A 20,335-nucleotide genomic window follows, 5' to 3' on the forward strand; every position below is an offset into this window, starting at 1 on the left:
CATTTGGATCCTGGAAAAGTATCCTTACTAATCTCAAATCCACTCACATACTTGTTCTGTGATCTTTGATAAATCACTAAATTACTTTGTGCCTCATTTATAAACTGCAGCTGTTTTGACTATCCATCTCTTTATCTTACTGTGTGAAGGAATGACCAGAAAAACAACCTAAATTACCATTAGGAATTATTAACATTAATTTAAAAAGGGAAAGGAGAAGGAAGAGTACCTTGTGAACTCATCCTAAAAAGTCAACTGAAGACAGACCCAAAGTATCTGTGACTGTGTTGCAAAGTAATGGGATTATGACTGGGTTTTACTTAACTTTTCTTATTGTCTGAATTTTCTGTATCAAGCACACATTATTTTTATAACTTCAGAAAACAAAACAAAAAAGGCTATTTGGGAGAAAAAGAAAAGTACATTTAATTCTACCATATGCAATGCTCCTGACCCTAGGCCCTTTATAATTCTCTTGATCTTTCTACACATTACAGACTCACTTGAGTAATTCTTAATCATTCTTTAAGGTTTTGCTAAATTGTTACCTATGCTTTGCTCTTCTAGGCAAAAGTCAGATTGTCATATAATTCTGTTCATACCTACATTCTAGCACTTGATGAATTTTATCACGATGACATGGTTACTTATGTGTCTCCCTGCCATCGCCCTCATCCCCTTAATTAAACTGTGTGTTCATGGTTCAGTTACTTTGCTGAATAAAAGATCTGCATTAGAGGACAAGATCACCTGATACTAAAAACAAGTAATATCAGAAACTGAGAAGATTAGTTTAGGCAATTCTAAGTGAGGAGTGACTTTTGTATCAGCTATTTTAGTACGGTTTGGCAACTTGTTTCCAACTAAAATAATGTCCATTGGATTTTTCAAGAAGAAAAAGATTAAAATAAAATTTTAAATCCTCTAACTGAACTTTCCACCAAAGAAGTATTAGCTCATCAATGTACCTCCAACCAATATTTATAGAGTATCTTTGGTTAAGAACTAAGGGTATAAGATTCCTACACCAGAGGAGTCAGGTAAAGAAAATACAACATGTTCTGAATTTATGAAAAGTTCTCCAATTTTGATGTGAGTTGTCAAACCATTTTATGAAGAAAAATACCTGTTTTTTTCCTTTATAACTACACCATCACATAAAGCCTTTCTATAAAGGGCTTAACTAAAGCATTGTCTTCTCCAAGAAGGCTTCTCAGACTCCTCCCCCAAGCTGAGATAGGTTTCCATCCTCTCTGTTCTATAGCACCCTTTGTTAATCTCTACCGTAGCATATATCTATTAAAGTTGAAAATTAAATACAGCCACAATATCTCTACAGCTCCTCCATCAAGAGGTATAGTCTATTTCCCTAAACCCAAGAATCTGGACTGGCCCTGTGACTTGCTTTAACCAATAAAATGTGGCAGAAGTGACACCCTGTAATCTCTAAGCCTTAGCCTTAAAAGATGCATTACGGCTTCCACGTCTGCCCTAGGACCACCATGCTGCTGTGAAGAAGTCCAAGATTAAAGACCACACTAAAAGATTCAACCATCCCAATCCAGCCCAGTCACCAGTCAATGTACCAGATCAGTGAAGTTACATGAACCAAAACAAGACCAGCAAAACTACCCATGCAATGGACAAAATCATGAGAATAAATTGTTTCAAGCCACTCAATTCTGAGGTAATTTGTTACAAAGAAAAGATTAGTGCACACTACTGCAACAAGGATCCTAACAACTATCACCTACCCTAAGCTATAAGCATCTTGAAGATAGGAACCATGTCCAATTCATCTCTTTTCATTCAGCCTTTTAAGAGCTTCTCTTTGTGATGTTTGCCAGTTTCACTGTTATCCTGATTGGGACTCACACTGTTCCCTGAAGTGGAGGATTTCTGTCTTATCACTTCTGGAAAATATTCAGCTATTATCTCAAGTAACTCCTCCTCTCCCATTCTAGTCTATTTTCCAAGTAACTTCTGCAGATTCATTTGGCAGGTATTTGATTTTCTCTTCAGCCATGTCTAATCTATTTAACACATCAGTTGCACCTTTAACTTCACTAGCTCTAATTTTCACTAAGTTTGCGTGGTCTTTTAAAATTTTTTGATAATTTTGTTCATTTCTAATATTTTCAAATTTTTCTTCAAATCTTCAGTTATTTAAATATTTATCTTAAAGTTATAGCTAATAATTCAAATGCCCGAGTTTTGGTGAGATTTGATCCTGCTGTGGTTTGCCTGTTCTTTGCTCTTTGTAAATTCTGGATTATCTGATATTCTTTATTAGGGTAATCTGTGGTAATACCACGCAGCCTAGGTGGCAGGCATGTCCCTCCAGAGTAGTTCTGCAACTGACTCTGTCAGGTACCCTAAAAGTATTACCAACCCAGGAATATTCAGGTAGTGTAAATTCAAACCCCAAATACCCGAAGGCAAGCCTACGGGTACAAATTCTCAACAAGACTTCCCTCTAAACCTATGTCCATGCTAAGAAGACTTAAGCTAAACCAACTGAGGGTTCTAGCGGGGAGGGGGTGGGGGGATGGGTTAGCCTGGTGATGGGTATTAGAGAGGGCATGTACTGAATGGAGCACTGGGTGTTATATGCAAACAATGAATCATGGAACACTATATCAAAAACTAATGATGTAGGGGCACCTGGGTGGCTCAGTCGTTAAGTGTCTGCCTTCAGCTCAGGTCATGATCCCAGGGTCCTGGGACTGGGCCCCGCACCGGGCTCCCTGCTCTGCGGGAAGCCTGCTTTTCCCTCTCCCACTCCCCCTGCTTGTGTTCCCTCTCTCACTGTGTCTCTGTCAAATAAATAAATAAAATCTTAAAAAAAACAAACTAATGATGTAATGTATGGTGATAACATAATAAAATTAAAAAAAAAAGAAGACTTAAGCTAAGTTTCCTTATTTTCTTCCTGTGATTGTAAGTTATCTTTTCCAAGTCTATCCTTTCAATTAGGATGCATCATCCCCTGAAGGTGCTATATAAGGAAATCTCAGTTTCCAACACCCCTCTCTGTAAAACCCAAAGCCTTATCTCTTACCCAATTTATCTATCAAAACCCATACCTATGGGTCATAAAGAATAGCAAATTCCCCCCAGTACAGCCCCAGTGTCGGCTTTTATGTTTAGTTTTGGCTTTCAGTGTCCCTCTTTGCTTTTGTTCCTTTGGGATTTCTTTATTTTCTTAAGAATAGAGTTATGAAAGGGTGTTTGTTATATTTCATCCAGCTCTCCTAAATATTTTGTATTGGGACATTTTTGGGTTTTCTAGGTCATCATATTTCCAAAAATGGGAGTTGTCAGCCTCAGTACCAAAAAACAGCATTTGGTAGATTACTAGCTGTCAACTGAATAGTCAACAAAACACTCAGGACTTCTGGCATGGAAGAATGACAGGCTTTTAAATGTATTTCCTAAATCCACTTCAATTTTAAAATCTAGTAGTAGCTGAAAAAACAAAGTTTCAAAAAGATGAGTGAGCATCACGGAGCAACATGCTGCAGTAATCCCATCATACTTTACTTTGATCTCATAGACTGAACAGTAATTGTATTACTTTCTTCGCTTACCAGTTCTACATACAATAAGCCAATATACTGTAGAGATGTACTGAAAATACATAGAGGAAACATTTTAAATTTGTAGAGCATATTGCTCAATTTCTTTTCAGTAAACAAGACAGATGACAGAGCAAGAATAAAAGTTCTCTGGAGGAGCCCTGAGGGTCCTTCCCATTTACCATAAATGATTCATCAAATTAGAAACAGGAAGAGCAAGTCAAACAATACTTCAAAAATTAACAAGAAAATTTTCAAGTGAAAGAAACCCAAAAAGAGAAAACTGACCTATTTGCATGTGTACTTGTTCATGCTATCTTCCTTCCTATTACAGAAACTGTTCCTAGGCTAACCCTTCCACTCACACAACAGAAAACCTTTCTCCCTAATCAAAGACTTGGCTCTTCCCTGGTACTAGTAATGTCCCCCTCTTTACTGAATAACTCCCATCGGTGCATTTGTTATCATAAAATCTCTCACTGCAATCCCTATTCCTCTTCACCTACCATGCCATATTTTTTTTTTTTAGCAAAAATCCTTAAAACAGTTGTTATACTATCACTTCTTCCTCATCTACCATTTACTACAAAACCCACACGAATGTTAATGATCTCATCTCTCTCCTGAAAACAAAAAAGCAAGCAAAAACAAAAACAAAAATACCCTTCTTAAGGATCACCCAGGTCTCTCCTGTCTTTTTTTAGTCACCATCGAAAGCAACCTCTCAGCAGAATCTAACATACCTGGTTATTCCCGCTCTCTTGAAATACTTTCTTCATCTCTCTTCCAAGGCATTCCAATCTCCTAGTTTTCTTTATATCTCACTACTTATATCTTCTCAGTCTTCTCTGCTGGTTTCTCTTCATCTCCATCTCTCAATGTTGAAGTACTCCAAGAATCAGTTCTTCACTCAACTCTTCAGTTTCTACGCTCACTCTGTAGGTGATCTCATCTAATCCCATAGCTTTAAATACCATCTATATACTGTTGATGCCAGCCACAGTCGCTCCGGAGGATCAATCTCACACAATCAACTACTTGACATCAAGAAATGGACATATAACAGTCATCTCAAATTTAATATGTTCAACTTCTGATCCCTCTAACCCAATCCTGGTCCTAGCTCTTTCCATTTTAATAAATGGCACTACCATATACCTAACGGCTCAGGCCAAAAACTAGGAATCATCATTTATTTCTTTGTCTCAAATCCCACATATAAATTGCCCACCCTATCAGTTCTACCTTGAAAATATATCCTGAATCAGACCACGTTCATCTTCTAATCTTAAGCCAATGTTATCTCTCCCTTTAATGACTAAAACAGCCTTCCATCTGCTCTTCTTGCTATCAGGCTTGTCTCTTTATTGCCCATTCTCCATGGAGTAGGCCAGATATAACTCATGGTTTTAAGCATATTCACAGATATGTGCAATCAACATCAAAGTCAATTTAAAATATTTTCATCATCTCAAAAAAACAAAACAAAACAAAACACCAACCACCACCATATCCTGTTAGGTATCAACTCTCCTTTCTCCTAATAATTCCAGACCTAAAAAGCAACAACTAATCAATCCTCTGCCTCTAAAGATTTGACTATTCTAAACATTTCATATTAATAGAGCCATGTAATTTGCGGACTTTTGTGACTTGCCTGTTATTTAACATGTCTTTGAGGATCATCTATGTTGTAGCATGTATCAGTACTTCACTCCTTTTTATGACCAAATAATATTCCATTGTATACCACATTTATCCATTTAGTAGTTGATAAACATTTAGGTTGTTTAGCCTTTATTCTGTGGGTTGTCTTTCTTCCTTTGTCGCTTATGCTTTTGGTGTGGTTATCAAAGAATCCACTGCGAAATCTGAAGTCATGAAAATTTACCCGTTTCTTCTAAGAGCTTTACATTTCTAGCTCTTACACTGAAGGCTGTAATCCATTTTAAGCTAATTTTTTGTATATGGTGTGAGGTAAGGGTACAACTTCATTCTTTTGAGTGTGGCTATCCAGTTGTCCCAGCACAATTTGTTGAAAAACAAAAAACCCATTCCCAATTGAATGCCATTAGTAAACCTTGTCTAAATCAGCTGACCACAGAAATATGGTTCTATTTCTCAATTCTCAAATGTATTCCAGTGATCTATATACCTATCTTTATGTCAGTACTACACTGTCTTGATTACCACTGCTTTATACTAAGTTTTGAAATTACAAAGTTTGAGTCCTCCAACTTTGTTCATTTTCAAGATTATTTTGGCCTACCCAAGGTCCCTTGCAATCCAAAATGAATTTTACAATTGGCATGTAAACGTCTACAAAGATGTTACCTAGGATTCTGATAGATTGCACTGAATGTGTAGATCAGTTTGAGTAATGCCACCTTAACAGTAAGTCTTCTGAGCCATGAACACTGGATGAATTTCCATTTATTGAGATCTTCTTTAATGTCTTTTAACAATGTTTTACAGATTTCAAAGTATAAGATTTGCACTTTTGTTTAACTTAGCATTATTTCTTCTTTTTTTTTTAAGTAGGCTCCACGCCCAGTGTGGAGCCCAATGTGGGGCTTCAATGCGTGACCCTGAGATCAAAATCTGAGCCAAGATCAAGAGTTGGACACCTACCCAACTGAGCCACCCAGGTGCCCCTATTTCATTCTTTTTCATGCTATCATAAATTGTTTTTTCATTGTTACTTTAAGATCGTTCATCGTGAGCATACAGAAAATTGATTTTTTTTGTATACTGACCTTGTATCCTGCAATCCTGAACTTATTTAATAATTTTTTACATTTCATAGGGTTTTCCAGATATAAATTCATGTCAACTGCAAACAGAGAGTTTTTACTTCCTTCTTTCCAACCTGGATATTCTATTTTTGCATGCCTAACTGCCCTTGTTGTACAATGCTGAACAGAGGTTGCAAGTGCAGACACCAGGTCTTGAATCTGAACTTAGGGGGAAAGAATCTACTCTTTCACCAGCAAAAATGATTTTCACTGTGAGTTTTTCATAGATGCTGTTAATCAGGTTGAGAAGTTCCATTCATAGTTGATTTGTTTTCTACTTCTTCATTTTCATAAAAAGGTGTTTTTCCTGTGCCTACTGAAAATGATCATGTGGTTTTGTTTTTGGTTCCACTGATATGTTATATTACATTCACACATTTTCAGTTGTTAAACCAAACTTACATTCTTGGGATAAATCCCACTTGATCATGGTATGTAATCTTTTTCATATACTGAATTAAGTATGCTGGTGTTTTGTTGAGGACTTCCGTGTCCATATTTAAGAGATACTGACATGTAGTTTTCTTGTGATGTCTCTAATTTTGGCATTGGCACAGCATCATCCTTATAGATTTAGTGATAAAATAGTCTCTCCTTTTCTATTTTTTGGGAGAGTTTGTGAGGAACTGGTATTCTGATTTAAGCACCTGGTAGAATTCAGGAATAAAGCCATCTAGGCCTGAGCTTTCTTTGTGGGTACATTTTTTATTACTAACTCAACTTCTTGTCATAGGTCTAGTCACACTAAGTCTCATTAGTATTTTTCTAGAAATGTATCCATTTCAATAAATTCTCTAATTTTTTGGCATATTACTATTCCTAATAGGTCTTTATAATCCTATTTAATGTAAATTTGGCAGTAATGTCCCCTCTTTCAGTTCTAATTCTAGCAATCTGTTTTTTTTCTTGGTCAATCTAAAGTGATGCCAATTTTGTTGATCTTTTCAAAGAGCCAGGTTCTTGTTTTATTAATTTTTGTCTATTACTTTTCTGTTTCACTGATTTCTGCTCTTTTATTTCCTACTTTGGCCTGTTTTACATTTAGTTTGCTCTTCTTTTTCCAATGTCTTAAGATGAAACATGAGGTTACTGATTTGAGATTTTCCTTCTTTCATAATATAGGAATTTATAAGTAGAAATTTTCCTATATGCATTTAAGCTCTATCCCATACCGTCTGCATGATAGATCTTTTCCCAACTTTTTATTTTAAATGTTTGTATCTGAATTTAATGTGTGTCTCCTGCCAAGGGCATACAGTTAGATATTTTTTTTATCAACTGACAGTTTTCTTTTTTATTATATTGCTTAATCCATTTTGTTATTGATATAGTTCAATTTAGGTGTGCCATTTTGCTTTTTATTTTTTATGCAACGATCTTACGTATTTTCCATTCCTTTATTCCTTTACTGCTTTTTTAGTATTTCGTGATTATTTTCTAATATAGCATTAACATTTCTTTAATGATATAGATACACACAAACACACACACACCACCTTAGTGGTTGCTGCAGAACTTGCCATACATATCTTAATTTATTAGAATCACTTTCTAATTTATACTACCTTAATTCTAGTAAGATACAAAAAATTATTCAAATACAGCAGTATTCCCCCCATGGTATTATTATACATACTGTATCTATATTACAAAGCAACACATTTTTATAATTGTTACTTAATTCTGTGTTTTTAAAAAAGATGAGAAAACAAACATTTAGTTATATTAATTTTATCAATCCTGGTTCTCTTCATTGGCTCTTGTAGTTTTGAATTACCATATTAAGTCATTTACTAAGCTGTAATACAGCTCTGCTCTGACCTACCTTGTTTTTCTATGATTGGCAAACAGATCATATTTCTGTATGTTATAGGTACAATATATACATATTGTATATATAATGCAAAAGAGAAAAAATGTATTCATACTGTCTTTATTATTACACAGTTACCCTTACTGGTGCTATGGATTAAAATTACTGTTTGGGGTCACTTGCTTTTGGCCAGAACAACTTCTTTTAGTATTTCTTGTAAGGTGGTTCTGATAGTAGTAAATTCTGTTTTTGTTTATTTCAGAAAGTTTTTATTTCATCTTCAGTTTTGACTAACAGTTTTGCTAGGATTCTTGGTTGACAGTTTTTTCTTCGAGCACTTAGAATGTCATCCTATTGGCTTCAAGCTTCCACTATTTCTGCTGAGAAGTCAGCTGTAAATCTTACTGAGTTCCCCTTGTAGGAAATGAATCATTTTTCTTTTGTTTCAAGATTTCCCTCATCTTTGGTTTTCAACATTTTACTAAGATATGCCTTTTTTTTGGATCTTTCTGAGTTTATCTTAGAGTATGGTGAGCTTCTTAGATGTGTATTGTTTTTCAATAAATAAATGTGGGACTTTTCAGACATTATTTCTTCAAATATTTTTTCTGCTCATTTTTCTCCTCTCCTCTGAAATATATATATATATATGAGTATGTTATTACAGCTAATAACATCTCATCTTTCTCTGAGGTTTTGTTGTTTTTTCTTTCTGTTCTTTGGATATTTTACTGATCTTTATTAATTCCTTCTTTTAGGAGTGTCTGGCTGGCTCAGCCCATAGAGCATGTGACTCTTGATCATAGGGTGGTGATTTCAAGCCCCATGTTAGGTGTGGAGCCTACTTAATAAAGAAGTAAAAATAATAAACATTGTTTAATTCTTTCTTTAAAAAAACATTTGTTATGGTATACTTGATGTACACTATATGTCATCTTTGCACAGGGGCCATGCTAATCTTCTTTGTATTGTTCCAATTTTACTATGTGTACTGCCAAAGCAAGCACATGTACATTCAAATGCACATAATGTAAGTGTGCACTTTAGTGAATTTTGGCATATGTATACACCACAACCACATACGTATACACCACATATCCACAATGCCCCAAACTCCTTGTGCCCCTCTGTACTCCCATTCTTTTTCCCCATCCCATCAACACACCCAAGCAACCACTGAACTGCTTTCTGTGATGACAGGTTTTGCGTCTTCTAGAATTATATATAAATAGAATGTGCAATATGAGAATTTTGGGGGGGCTGGTCTGTCTTCTTCCACTAAGCTTATTTTGATATTTCCTCATGATTGTGGTAATAGTTCATTTTTAAAAAGATTTTAAACACTTCTCGCATTTTATTTATGAAAAAATCTGTGGGTCTTTTATTTTTTACATATTTTTCCAACTTTATTGAGACTTAATTGAAATAAAACATTAAGGTATACGTGATTTGGTATGTGTATATATTGTGAAATGATTGCCACAATAAGGTTATTACATCCACCAACTCACATGATTACCATTTCTGTGTATGTGGTGAGAACAGTATTCTCTTAGGTACTTTCAATCAATTATATAATATAGTATTGTTAACCATAATCCCAATGCTGTACATTAGATCCCCAAAACCTAATAATTGCACAACTGGAAATTTGTACTTTGACCAACATCTCCTCGTTTCACCTACCATCACCTCCTGCCCCTGGCAACCACCATTTTACTTGAGTTTAGCTCAGATTCCACATATGCATTGTGGAATGTGAAATATGTTGTGTTTTTGGTTGTTTCAAGATATTTTTTGATTTCCCTTTTGTTTTCTTCTTTGATTCACTGGTTGTTCATGAGTATGTTATTTAATTTCCAAATATTTGTGATTTTCACATTTTCCTCCTGTTATCAATTTCTAACTTCATACCTCTATGGTTAGAAAAGATATTTGGCATAATTTCAGTCTTCAATTTGATAAGATTTGTTTTGTGACCTAACATATGATCCATCCTGGAGAATGTTCTGTGTATGCTTGAGAAGAGTAAGTATTCTGTTGCTGTTGGATAGAATGTTCTATTTATGCCTGTTAGGTCCATTTGGTCTAAGGTATAGTTCAAGTCCAATGTTTCCTTATTAATGTTGTGCCTAAATGATCGATCCATTGTTTAAAATAGAGTACTAAAGTTCCCTATCATTGTATTGTCTATTTCTCCCTTCAGATCTGTTTCTTTTGCTTAATATATTTAGGTACTCTGATGCTCAATACATAGATATTTACAATTGTTACATCTTCTTGATGAATTGACCCATTTTTCATTATATCCTTTTCTTCTTATAGTTTTTTTATTAACATTCTTAGTTTATTGATCCTCTCATGAAAAATCTGCACAACCACCACAGATAAAGCCACTGCAGCATCTTTACTCCTTCTGTTGTCCAATCTCCAGCTCACTTTTCGCCAGCACCAACATTGGCTTTTGCAGTCCCCCTGACTTTCTTCATTCTGTTCTTGCATTCCTTTCGCTGTTTCCTTGATGTCTTTTTCTTCTCATACAGGCCATGTCTTGCAAGTCCGCGTTTGGGTTCATTTTTCTTTGCATAATCCAAGGAATCATAAATCATGCCAAAGCCAGTTGTCTTGCCACCACCAAAATGGGTTCTGAATCCAAATACAAATATGACATCTGGTGTGGTCTTGTACATTTTGGCTAGTTTTTCCCGAATTTCTGTCTTAGGTACTGTTGCCTTTCCAGGGTGAAGAACATCAATGACCATCTGTTTCTGCTGAAGTAGTCGGTTAGTCATGAACTTCCTGGTCTGGATAGTTACTGTGTCGTTCATGATGGCGGCGAGGCTTCAAGCAGCCAGGGAGGAAAAGATCTTCTTACAGTTTTTAACTTAAAGTCTATTTTGTCTGGTATCAGTGTAGCTACCTTTGCTCTCTTTTGGTTTCCATTTGCATGGAATTGCTTTTCCATCTCTTCACATTGAGTCTGTGTGTGTCCTTAAGGCTGAAATGAGTCTCTAACAGGCATAGTGGGGGTCATATTTTTTATCCACTTAGCACTATGTTATTTGGAGAATAGAATTCTTTTGCATTTAAAGTAATTATTGATAGGTAAGAACTTATGATGCTATTTTATTGTTTTCTCATTGTTTTAAAGTTCCCTTGTTGCTTTCTTCCTGTCTTCCTTTGTGAAATGAAATTTTCCAGTGGTATACCTTGATTCCCTTCTTTTTATCTTTCATGTTATCTACTGTAGGTTTTGCTTTGTGGTTACCATGAGGCTTACATAAAATCTTACTGATATAACAGTACATTTTACGTTTGTAACAACTTTAATCATATACAAATACTCCACCCTCCCCCCCCAACATTTTAGGGTTTTGATATAAAAATTTAACTTTTTATATTGTATATTCATTATCACTATAGTTATTTTTAATACTTTTATCTTTTAACCTTTATACTAGAATTAATCAACACACCATATTACAGTATCAGAGTATCATGATTTTGACTACATACTTACCTTCTTCAGTGTTTTATATCTTCATGTTTTTCATTTTACTAGCTAGTATTCTGTCATCTCAGGTTGAAGAACACCTTTCAGCATTTTTAGTAAGGTTTGATGATGAGTAATTCCCTTAGTTCAATTTGGGAATATCTTTCTCTCTCCTTCATTTCTGAAGGACAACTTTACTGAATAAAATATTCTTGGTTGGTTTCTTCAGCACTTTGAGTGTATCATCCCACTCTCTTCTGGCCTGAAAGGTTTCCGCTGAGAAATCTGCTAACAGACTTACCAGGATTCCCTTGTCATGTGATTTTTTTTTTTCTCTTGCTGCTTTAAAAACGGTCTTTTATTTTAGACAGTTTTATTATAATGTGTCTTGGAAAGAATTGCTTTGGGTTGAAATCTTGGGGAAAACTATAAATTTTATGAACTTAGGTGTCCAAATCTCTCTCCAAATTTGGGAAATTCTCATTCATTAGGTCTCTAATCTTTCAACCCATTTCCCCCTCTCTTCGTCTTCTGGTATACTATAAATGCATAGATTATTTTTATGGTATACCATGGTTCATGTAGGCTTTCTTCACTCTTTTTCATTTTTTTGTTTTCAGACTAGATAACGTTAAATAATCTGTCTTCTACTTCATAATAATTTTTTCTGCTTGATCCAGTCTGCTGTTGATTTCAATTGCATTTGCTTTCCCTAAGGTGGTGATGACTGCTCAAGCATGTGGTTTCTCCCAATCCCACGGAATCCAGTTTCTACGCATACTCACTGGCCATCTGCAAAGGCTCATTATGACCATTCTTGCCCTCAGAGGCATGCACAAGAAGGCAGTCACTGGGTATGGGTGTGTCTGAGTGAGCTGCACAGAGCTTGGTGGTACCCATAGGCCAGCTGAAGTGATCAGTACGGGAGACAACCTCAGTGGCTCCGGAGTAATTTCCTGACAGAGTTCCCAAAGCAGTTAATAAAATGTGTGTTCCTTTGATATGTTCCATTCCCAGCCTTAGCTGTTGTTCTCCCAGCATGACTGTCCACCCCCAAGTTGTGTAGTTCACAACCCGATATTCTGGATAGAGTGAGAAAGAAATGGGTTTTGGGAGTATCCCACATAGCTGGGGAATCCAGCACCTGCTCTCAATTTCCCACATGGAGAAAATCATGGGCAGAGAAAGTCTCTATTGGCATTGAGTTGTGCTGTCTTGGGGGAAAGGTGACACAGGTAAAGTAAAACAGCTCCATTTATTGTCTTCAATGGATCCAATCTTGGATGGTTTTTCCTCCAAGTATGCTGAAACCTCTCTGATGGACCCCTGGACTCCCACAAAGGCACTCTCGTCCATGAGTGATTGTCTAAATCACTGTTCTTTGAGGGTTGGATAGTAAACTTCATCCTGAAACTTCTGAAAACACCTCTCATTAATTCTTTCCTTTGCCAGCTGAAATTTACTGTTGAGCCCCTCTAGTGAATTTTCTGTTTCAGCTACTGTGTTTTTCTACTTTGGAATTTTCATTTGGTTCCTTTTTTTATAATTTCTATCTTCTTAATGATACTCTCTATTTGATATGACTTTGTCATCATACTTTATTTTTTTAAGCATGATTTCTTTTAGTTCATTGAACTTAATGGCTACTTTGAAGAATCTATTAAATCCAACATGTCACTCTCATAACCAGTATCTGCTGCCTGCTTTTTTTTTTTAAATGACATATGGGTTATTTTTTCGTGTTTCTTTGCATGTTTCACAATTTTGTGTTGGAAACTTGATATTTTAGATAATATGTTGTCCTAATTCACAGTACTGGTCTCCCCACTCTGGGACTTGTTATTTTTTATGCTTGCTTGTTCATTTAGTAGCTAGATAGCTTATTTTCTTAAATTCTATGCCCCTAATTTCCATAGCATTAAGCCTCCGACTTGCTCCCCTGAGGAGATTTGGCTTTGCCTACAGTCATCCTGAGATGACAGCAATTTTGGAAGAGTGCTTGGTCTCTTTCTCTGACCACACCTAGATGTTAAACTCCACTAAATATGGCCAATTGCCTTATAGTTTTCACCAATGAACGTGGGTATAAACTACTCTACAGAATAAACTAACCAAATTGACATTACTTTGAAGGGAGAGTTTCAGAGGTCCATGTCTGAGATTTGTTCTGACACTAAGAGTCAGTCTCCTAGTAAGCCTATACTTAAATCTGTATGTTCAATCAATCTACCAATCTCCTCTCGAATTACCTTTCACCACAAGCTCTACTGTTTCTGAGAGTACCCTTAGGCTTGAACTTCTCTACATTCTGCTGTAAATAGCGTCAGCTTCTCTGGGAAGGGATTAGGAGCTGTTTTATGACCCCCTTCTCACTACAGGGAAAATCTGTGAGCCATAGCTGTGACGTTGGGAGATGGACAATAGCATGCTTTACTTTGAGTGACATCCCATCTTTAGAAGCTGAGTACTTAGTGGTGATGTAGTAGTCTCAGGTCTTCCTGGTTTGTCTGTAGTGGTGTGGAACCACTACTTTAAGAGGCTAGGGCAATTGGACTCTCAGTATTCTAAGCAGCACTGTGCCCAAAGTAGAGCCTCCATCCCAAGAATGAGGACAGGGCAAAAAAAGGGAGCCCCCATCTCTGAGTCACACTTGGCTAGCAAAACGTAGCTGGAGACAGGATGAGAAATGCAATTGCCCTATTTCCTGGAAGATGGCCCTCCAAGTGGGGGTGGGGGTGGGGTAAGAAATTCTGTCTTCTTGATTGCACTGATATGGAGTTACCATCTTGCTCAGCTGGGATAGGTCCGGGAAGCAATGGGTCTTGGTGCAAATACCACATATTCTTTACCAAATTTTAGTAAATTTCCTTGAATAAATGTTTCTTTACTTGCTATATATCCTTCAGAACATTTCCAAAGACTGTAAATCGTTGTTTTTGTTTTTTAATAATTGTCACCAATTTTGCTAAGGAGTAGGTCCACAGAGCTCCTTATGCTGCCATGCTGGAAGTCTCTTTCAGCCATTGAGCTTTTTAAAATGTAAATCAGATCATGTCCCCATTGAAAACTCTCCAAAAATTTCCTTCACATTTATAACACAGTTCAAGTTTCTCCTAAGCTCTACAAAGTTCTACACGATGCAGCCTCTGCCAACCACTGGCTATCATTCTTTACCACTTTTTATGTACTTTATTTACTCTGCTCTAATTTCTGTCCTAACAAGGGTGGTCCTCTTCAGGGTCTATCTTCGATTCCCTTTAAAAAGCTGTCTTCCTAGATTTCTCCATGGCCTCCTTCCCCATTTCATTCAGGTCTCTGCACAAATGTCATTTCAAGATATTTTCAAAAATAGTACCTGCCCTCCATTCTTTACCCATGTATCCCACTGTGATTTTCTTTACAGCACCTAAATTTACTTAACCTATTCATTTTCTTACGTGCTTAAAGTCTGTTTCCCCCATTGGAATAACAACTCTAAGAGAGTAGGGGGCTCTGCAATCTTATTCACCACTGTATCCCCAGTATTTAGTACTTGGCACACAGTCAATACTCAATAAATACTTGTTGAATGAATAAACATAAACAAGAACTGAAATATTTTTAAAGCTATTTACATCTTAAATGACATTAACAGAGAATATTTTTATTTATACCCATAAAGAGAATGATTAAGAGTATGGGAAAAATAGTTGTTCATTTGGCTTAGAGAATATAAACAAAGTGGCCAATATCCAAGTATTTAATATTCAGTTTCAGTAATCCTAAAACTTATTTTTATAAATAGCACTGCTGACCTGCCCTTGCCTTTTACACTACATACACCAGACCCAAGAGAAATAATCAGCTCTAATTTAAAGGGAAAATAAAAACAATACTAAAATGATAAATATACTACGACCACTAGTTTTGACAATTGGGGTATTAGAAGATTTAGAAGCTAATCAAATTGGAAATCCTTAATCAAATACAAATTTGTCACTGTCACTAATTATAAATAAAAGTCTTTAGCATTAAAAAAGTTAGGATATTACTTCCATTTTTTCAGTTTCACTCCATATACCTTCCTATTACAGGCCAAGTTTTGCAATGCGCTTAGCAAGGCTAAGCAAAAGAATCTTAGGTTATGGAGTTTTACCTTGAGTCCTGTTTTCTCGTCATCACTTCCATTATTTGTAGATGGTGTCTCATCTCCTTGCCTGGAAACCAAGACAAAATCTTCACTATTAAGAGTAGATACTGAGTCTGAGGAGACACTGATTTTTCCAACAGAAGCCTTGTCATCCATGACTCAAGAATGAAGCTCAACTCATGAATGATTAAATATTTTAAAAATGCCTGAAAAACAAAAACCATAAAGATACTCATATAGAATGTCTGCCAGATATTCAGTTATGCTCTAATTCTTACAAAATACATATGGAAAAACTTAAAAAAATACTTTCAAAATCTTTTCCCAAGACTTTCACTACATACAACTTAGGCTTTTTACTCCAGATAATGAAGGAATCTGATGCTATTCAGGGCCAGGATATTTCAGATTAAAAAAACAAAACGAAACAATAAAACAGATTCCCTTGAGAATAACTGCCTACCTACAGTGATTTCTTTGGCATATGTTACAACTCTATTCTTGGACTTCAAAAACTATTAAGTACTAAACTTCTGTTTTCTACCCTTTAATTTGTAAAGCTGTACACATAAATGAAATTGAAAGCACACAAGACAATAAGGTTTTTCTAATGTTACTGATATTTAAATTTAAAATATTAACAAGATGCTTTTAAGAAATAAAATTTTATAGTCACACTCAAGAGAAATAAATTCAAGGCAGAGCAAGCAGAAATTCTAGAGCTGGGAAATACCTTACATAGCAAGAAATCAGAAATCCGTTAAAAACTCAATCTTCCCATCCCACAGTTTCTCAAGAGTTCAACTCAACATGAACATTACCAGTAAGTTTCATGCCAAAAATTCCCAGCAAGAAGTATAAAAATACGTCACTTATGAAAAGCCACTCAAATATTTATTGACTCCCGGAATAAAACTTAAACTCATCTACCATTTAAAAACCTGGTTCTGAATACTTTATGGCAATGTTCCCATTTGGTTGCCAAAACAGCAAGAGAATACAATATACTCAGAAAGCTTTAACCAATAAACAGTAGTAGTTCTAGCTCTATGCTCATCTTGTACCTCAAAGAGGTAAAGGTGCTGAAGAGTCTATTTAATCTCTCCAATTAACAAGTCCTGATTTATGCTTCGTGTTTTCAATTGAACATATATTTATCGAGCATCCACCATGTGCCAAGCACTATTTTCCCTTCAAAGGCTCACAACTAGATAAACACCTGACAGCAGGAATTACACAATCCTTCAGCATTACAGTTCAAAAGAAACTGTTAAACAGATAAGAAAATGGCAACCCCAAAAGAAGGTAATTTACCTAGGCATAACTAAGGATGGAACCCTTACTAATGCTACTTACTTCTTTCTATTTAAACTAATTTCCTTGCTTACATGGCTATCACAGCTTTACATTTCATAGGACTAAATTTAAATGTATAGTGTAGCGTTCAAAGACACTTCAAAATGTACTTTTTGAAAACTTTTTTTAATGTAGTTTTGCTTCATCCATTCAATGAATACTCACCAAGTGTCTAGTGTATAAAGGATAATACATGGTAAGCAAGAGAAATTAAGATTCTTGCCCCAAAGGAATGTATACTGTAGCAGAGAACAGAGGCGCATTGAACAGATTAATAGGTACAGATTTAGGGTGAAGAAAACTATGGGAACATGTTGGGAGAGGGATTTAGACATGGAGAGTTAAGGAATATATTCACCTGAAACTAGTAGGATATTGTATGACAATTATACATCAATAAAAAAAGAGAAATATATTAGAAGAGGTAATGTCCTTACTAAAGATATACACTTTAATACATCCATGTATTTGCCCTCATTGGATCCTCCTTCTAAAGTGGTTTTCTTGGTTTTGTACTCCATTAACTCCAACTCAACATTCATGATCTGACTCCCCTTTTCCTAGTAGCTTGCCAATCTTCATCCCAGAACCAAATAAACTGCTTGCCTTATTTCTGCTCCTATAGCATCTTACATTTTTATAGTACTATTGTGATGTATTACAATTTGATGGCGACTGCCTCTTAATTTACTCTTCATATTATTTATTACACAGATAAGGAAATTGAGACCTAGACAGATGGTGTAACTTGTTCGAGGCAATGGCTGTAATGTAACTGGTTAGAGGCAAAAGCAAAAACCGGGCCCGTTATCTCGTATTCCAGAAGCTATGCTCTTTCCGTCAGATTATGATACCTTTCCAACGCCACAAATTTGGGCCTTGTCCCAAAACCCTCAGTATTGGGTAAAGGAATCTTTATCTGTTGTAGAATGTGCTAGTACTTTAGGCAAGGTTTTGGAGAACTAGTATTTTAGGCAAGGTTTTTCATGCTTAATTAGATTTCCATTCTTTTAAATTGTGATTAATAAGAGCAAAGTGCCTCGGAAAGTTCTCTAAAGCTATGATCTGAGACACTGCTTTCTATGATACTCTGGACTCAAAAAATAATATACTTTGATATTTAAACACTATGAAACTGAGAAGACTTGTCCGACTCAAAGTTCAACCTATTTCCTTTGAGGAGAAGACAGGAAAATACACTTTATAAAATACTTTACTATTTGTTTTGGCACCTGTAAAAAACTGAATCACTCAGTGGGAATGAGGTTTATCAAAACATGAAGCAGTACAGGAAAAGTTATACAAGATTCCCCTTCTCTGGCCTCCACAATAAAGAGGTGTCCCAGAACCTAGTGTACTCCTGGCAAAATTGTATTCATAATCTCTCTCTTGAGACCACAAGGGGTAATTGTTTTGTTTTTAATCCCTACTTATATCATTTACCACAAGAAGCCTCCTACTGTAATCCTTCATCCTTCAGACTGCAATTCTAGATCTAAACCTCACGGATAATAGAGAACAAGCTTCTTCCCCCAAATATCCTGCACTACCATCTCTCTTCCTACTTTTCCCCATAATATCCATCACCATTTGACACACTACGTTTTAATCATTTGTTTTTAAATATCACGTAAGCTAGAATCTAAGTTCCACCAGGGCAGAAATTTGTGTGCTTCATTAACTGCTGTACCTTATCACCTGGAACAATGCCTGGCACATAGCAGGTGCTCAAATACTTGCTAAAAAAATTAGGATAAATGGCAAATAAAGATGGAAAAGAGCAAGAGCCACCCAATGAAAAGATCTTTTACTGACAGTAAGAACAGAAGTCATATTTGTAATGGTAAAGCACACAATTAAGAGGAAAAACCCAAGTTAGAATACTGGTTGCACTACCTAACGTGAGCTTTGTCATAATAAGCCTTAGTTTCCATAAGTGAAAATGATGTACTATCTACCTCACAAAACTATTATTAAAATTACTAAGGAACACATGTACATCTCATTTAATAACAATCACAAAACATTGTAAGCACCCAATAGTTACATCTTTTTAAGCTAACTTCCAATTTTAAAAGAATTAACAACTATCAGGGCACCTGGGTGGCTCAGTCAGTTAAGCATATGCCTTCAGCTCAGGTCATGATTTCAGGGTCCTGGGACTGAGCCCTGTTGTCAGGCTCCCTGCTCAGCAAGGAGTCTGCTTCTCCTTCTCTCTTTGCCCCTCTCCCCTCTCGTGCTGTCTCAAAAAGTTCAATAAAATCTTTAAAAAATAAAAATAATAAAAATTAACAAGTATCAACTGATTTAGGTAATTCAGTTTAGGAAACACAATACTAGGACAAAAATATATAGCTTTCCTATTTTCCATATTCTAATTTCTTTATATCTAAATAAATGTGAAGGAATACTCAAAAAATGTTTTATCTTTGTGTAATACTTTACAGATTACTAAAACATACACATTCTTTATCTCATTTTATCATCCTAACAATTCTATAAGGTAGACAGAGTAAGGATGTTTATCCCATTTTAATAAGATAATATACATATATGCACTCTGGTATTGGTAGGCACCAATTACTTCCTTCTTTTATACAAGTGACAACCTAGACCCTAGCATGTCTAGTTACCAACAGGGCCAGGTTGGTGAGTCAAGTTCAAGGATGTTTCCTTCTCTATCTCCTTTAATAAGTCAATAAGTCACTTTTGTTTAATTATGCAGCCTCCTGCATCAAACCCAAAAGTTCAATTGTTATATTTTTCATAACTTCATTACTTTTATCCTTATTGAGATATAAAAGATCCCTAGAGGTTTTCTGATTGAAGATTGTCTCATGGGGGAGCCTAGCTGGCTCAGTCAGTAGACATGGTCGGTAGACATGTAACTCAATCTCAGGGTTGTGAGTTTGAGCCCCATGTTAGGCACAGAGATTTAATAAAAAAATTTTTTTAAAGGGGTGCCTGGGGACACCTGGGTGGTTCAGTCGGTTAAGTGTCTGCCTTCAGCTCAGAACATGATCTCAGGGTCCTGGTACTGAGTCCCACATCGGGCTCCCTGCTCAGCGGGGAGCCTGCTTCTCCCTCCGCCTGCTGCGCTCCCTGCTTGAGTGCTGACAAATCTTTAAAAAAATAATAAATAAAAAATAAAAACAGGTGCCTGAGTGGCTC

The 20,335-nt window shown here is 35.9% G+C and overlaps 1 protein-coding gene and 1 pseudogene across 3 annotated transcripts in view; both read right to left on the reverse strand.

The window, feature by feature from the left end:
• The window catches only part of RABGAP1 (RAB GTPase activating protein 1), a 156,864-nt gene that overhangs the window by 117,582 nt on the left and 18,947 nt on the right, over positions 1-20,335 (reverse strand). For 2 of the 3 annotated variants that reach the window (XM_027614632.2, XM_027614631.2), the window contains one exon: positions 15,815-16,014. In XM_027614632.2, coding sequence (XP_027470433.1) covers positions 15,815-15,964 — 150 coding nt within the window. In that variant the 5' untranslated portion in view covers positions 15,965-16,014. Of the gene's footprint in view, positions 1-4,321; positions 4,613-15,814; positions 16,015-20,335 lie in introns of those variants that run through there. The other variant, XM_027614634.2, reaches the window with a different exon arrangement.
• On the reverse strand, positions 9,081-9,193 carry LOC113935160 (annotated as a pseudogene).

This window comes from Zalophus californianus, chromosome 13 (genome assembly GCF_009762305.2).
Source record: "Zalophus californianus isolate mZalCal1 chromosome 13, mZalCal1.pri.v2, whole genome shotgun sequence".
Lineage (NCBI taxonomy): Eukaryota > Metazoa > Chordata > Mammalia > Carnivora > Otariidae > Zalophus > Zalophus californianus.